We start from the raw sequence: 3853 nt of genomic DNA, 5'->3' as shown, positions 1-3853 counted from the left end.
AATAATTTTTCTATTTAATATCTTTAATTTAATAATCATAACTTTTTAATTAGAATTGTAACAATAATAATTACATTAATATTATTAATACTGATATTAATGTTAATAGTAATAATGAAAGGAATACCAATATTACTATAATAATTATATTTTTAATTTATAATTACATTTAATAATAATTATACATAAAAATCATATTAGTTTATTTATAGATTCGAATTTAATTATTTTGTATTTTGTTTTACATACTTAGTTTATATTATATTTTATTATTTCTAATTATTATATATCTTTACATTTATATAGGATATATACATATTTATTTACAAACAATAGTTCGTGAATCGTCGGCAATAGTCAAAGGTCAAATAGATCTATGTAAATAGTTTAAAATTTGTAAACTCAGTTTAACAGACTTTGCTTATCAAGTCGAAATCATATAAAGATTAAGTTTAAATTTGGTCGAAAATTGCCGGGTCGTCACAGTTCATGATCAAATTCGACGTCTATGTGTTGTTTCAGATGAAGAAGATGATTTTAGAGTGTTAATGGAAGAATTTAGAGCAACTTTCATGATAGAATCGATTTATAAAACTTCCTAAATTTTGAATTTAACGGAGAAAGTTAACGACACCTCTCTTTTTGATTAACTTTTGAAAAAAGACTCATTTTTTTATATCTGAATGAAATAGATTACCTAGAATAGGAAAACCATGAAAATATGTTACCTTTTTATGTAATTTGCCCTTAAATCAATGATAAAATCTAGTTGCGTTTATATAGATAGAGGGTTATTCCATACACATTCAAGAATTTGTAAAACCAAAAAGTAAAGGCTGCTTAACATTCTCTTTATTTTAATTTATAAATAAAAAATATATTCAACTAAATTTTGATTTTTAAACGAAATAAGAAAAAAATTTACTAACTGGAATGTCAATAAATTGAATTATAGGGTAAATAAAATTACAAAAAATTTAACAAATTCATTTATGGCAAGAAATGAATTCCCTTTTATAAATAATTACCAAAATCTTTGACAGACCCTAATTCCGATATTTTCGGGATTACCACCCAAAAATTACCGCGTGTATCTTACTCGTCTAAGTTTATTACCATTATACTGCTAATCATCATTATTACAACTATAAATAAAACCTCACCCAAAACCCTTATTTCAAGCTCCATCTTATTACACACATCATACCAAAATACAATCAATCACACCATGAACCTTAACACCATGATCCCCGGTATCAACACCATACAGAAAAAAACATCAAAAGGTCGAAAAAAGATCGAAATCAAAACCATCGAAAAAGAAAGCACTCGTCAAGTCACCTTCTCCAAACGCCGTACCGGTCTTTTCAAAAAAGCAAGCGAACTTTGTGTCTTAACCGGCTGCCAGTTAGCCGTTCTTGTTCATTCGCCAGGTGGTCGTATTTTCGCTTTCGGTCATCCGTCTGCTGACGTCATCGTCGACCGTTATGTTAACGGCACCGTTACTAACAATGCATGCAAGTCAGACGAATCATCTTCATCATCACTATCATCGTCATCGTCATCGTCATCGAATCAGAAGGTGATGAATGAATTTAATCAGCATTATGTCAAGGTGTCGAAACAGTTGGAGATTGAGAAGAGAGAAAGAGAGATGATTGAAGAATCGAAAGATGCGAAAAACAGGGGAGTGGGGTGGTACGATGAGAGTATTGAAGAGATGAAGGTTGATGAACTGGAACTGTATCTTTATTCATTGGTTGAATTAAAAAGGAAGGTTTTATTAAGAGCTGATGATTTGATGATCAGTAGGAAAACTCCTAATTTGTTGATGGGTTGTTCAAATTTGTTTGATCACGTTGGTGGTAATGATGACGATGGTATGGGTCCCCCACCTGCAGGTTTTAATTTTTTTAATAGTTATAGTTATAATTGATGGTTTGATTATTATGATTATAATTAAGGGTTTGGATATGTGATGATAATTAATTAGATGAAAATATGTGTTTGAGGTTTTCTGTTTGATGACAAATTGTTAATTAAGGGGTTGATTTTAATGATTTTTTTTCATAATATACGGTAATATCCGTTTATGGATATATGGATTTTATAATTGAAGTAATATGTTATGTTTATGCATGTGTTATTGATGTTTTGTGTTCAATATATAAGGCTAATCTAAAGCTTTTTTCATACAGATCTTTACACACAGATTTTTTTTTTTTTTTTTTTTTTTTAAGGTGTGTTTGGCACGTAAGCTTCTTGAAGTTTATTAAAGCTTATTGAAGTTTGAGCTTATGTCATAAGCTTTTAAAAATAAGCTACTTCTAGTAACTAATTAAAAAAAGTAGAACTTGTGAACTTGAGCTAATAAACTTGAACTTGAGTTACTTCTAGTACTTATAGAAAATAATAAGCTCCAGCTACTAGCTTTAAAAATAAACTTCAGCTCCATCTCTAACTCATAAGTTTCAGCTCCAACTAGTTTCATCTAAACACCTTTAATTTAAGTTAACTGAGAATAAATTATCTGCTTCTACTAAACTACTAATTACCTAAATTTTTTAGGTATTTGAATTTTTGATAATCATCTACATTGAAATGCTGTTAAACTATTGACAATATATATTTGGTCTTTTTTCAAATGAAAAATTATTTGGCACAATCACAACCGTTCACGATTTCGATAGCATGTGATAATGAACTAGCTAGCTGGTTCGTGATCGACATGATCAAACCATCAAATGATCAACAAGTTGTGGACATCATGAGATTGTCTCTTAATTACTTGACATTGGCCGGGCTTACTTGCCCTGATTTCTTTTTTTAAAGCCAACATGAATTATATAGTAAAGAACAAATTCACAATTGCATGGTGAGAGCCATGCTAAATTACACAACAAAATGGTAAAAATACCATTCCAACCAACTCGAGGAATATACACATTTACATATATGTACAGCAACACGAATGAAAACTGCAGTAGAAAAATGGGATTATAGCCAAAATGCCCATTCCCAGCAAGTTTCTTGCGCTGGAGCCAAAAAAAAAAAAAAATTTGCCAGGTGGCCCTCGCAAGACGCAAGGTGCCTTGCGAGTTGCCCTCGCAAGGCGCAAGCTTGCGTCCTTGCGTCTTGCGATCTTGCGACCTTATCTGATCAGAAATACGATTTTGTGGATAAGATTTCGTCAGATATCCTAGATTTTTACGGATAATATTTTGTCCCTATATATAGATCGACCCTGAGACTTTGAAATCACAGTCTCATAAAAATTTCAAAAGTTTTCAATGCAGAGCTTATACCCACGTTAAGGTACTATTTTAACCATTTTTTCACTAATTTTTGTCATTATGAATTGTGTTAATGATGATAAATTTGTTGTTAATATATGTTGTGGGGGTTCTTTTGAGTACATTAACAACATACCCATATATATATGCCACGAGATTGTTTTAGAATTCGGTTAAGACTCCTAATTGCGCCCGTAAAACCAATGAATCGGAGAAAATATTGTTAAAAAATGTTCTTAAAAAGATTGACTTCCCACCCAATGCAGCTGTTTCAATGAGATACGCTTTTAATAATCAAGTTTTTGATATTACTGATGATGATGAAGACTTTCAAGAGTTTTTACAATATGCAATTGTAAATGGTCCTATTGATATATATATTGTCGATAGAGTAATAATGTATCAGCTACAACGAAATCCAGAAATAAAATACTCGACAAACCAGCCACTACTACAACAAAACCAAGAAAAAGAGGTACAAAAAAAAACCAAAATCACCAAAACCACCAAAACACCAACCACAACAATTCTTACTACAACATGATACCGAAGAAAACCTC

The 3853-nt window shown here is 30.7% G+C and overlaps 1 protein-coding gene across 1 annotated transcript; it reads left to right on the top strand.

Annotated features, from left to right (window-relative positions):
- The first annotated feature begins 1228 nt into the window (after positions 1 to 1228).
- On the top strand, positions 1229 to 2257 carry LOC139863494 (agamous-like MADS-box protein AGL62). Its single transcript, XM_071852122.1, has 2 exons — positions 1229 to 1901; positions 2241 to 2257. Exons 1-2 carry the CDS (start codon positions 1229 to 1231, stop codon positions 2255 to 2257), a joined length of 690 nt encoding a protein of 229 aa, XP_071708223.1.
- Positions 2258 to 3853: the final 1596 nt, after the last annotated feature.

Source organism: Rutidosis leptorrhynchoides, chromosome 8 (assembly GCF_046630445.1).
Source record: "Rutidosis leptorrhynchoides isolate AG116_Rl617_1_P2 chromosome 8, CSIRO_AGI_Rlap_v1, whole genome shotgun sequence".
Classification (NCBI taxonomy): Eukaryota; Viridiplantae; Streptophyta; class Magnoliopsida; order Asterales; family Asteraceae; genus Rutidosis; species Rutidosis leptorrhynchoides.
This window is presented reverse-complemented; position numbering and strand designations above follow the sequence as displayed.

Bases quoted from the DNA above. Each gene is read 5' to 3' on its own strand.
- LOC139863494 (XM_071852122.1), top strand. From the start codon at position 1,229: ATGAACCTTAACACCATGATCCCCGGTATCAACACCATACAGAAAAAA.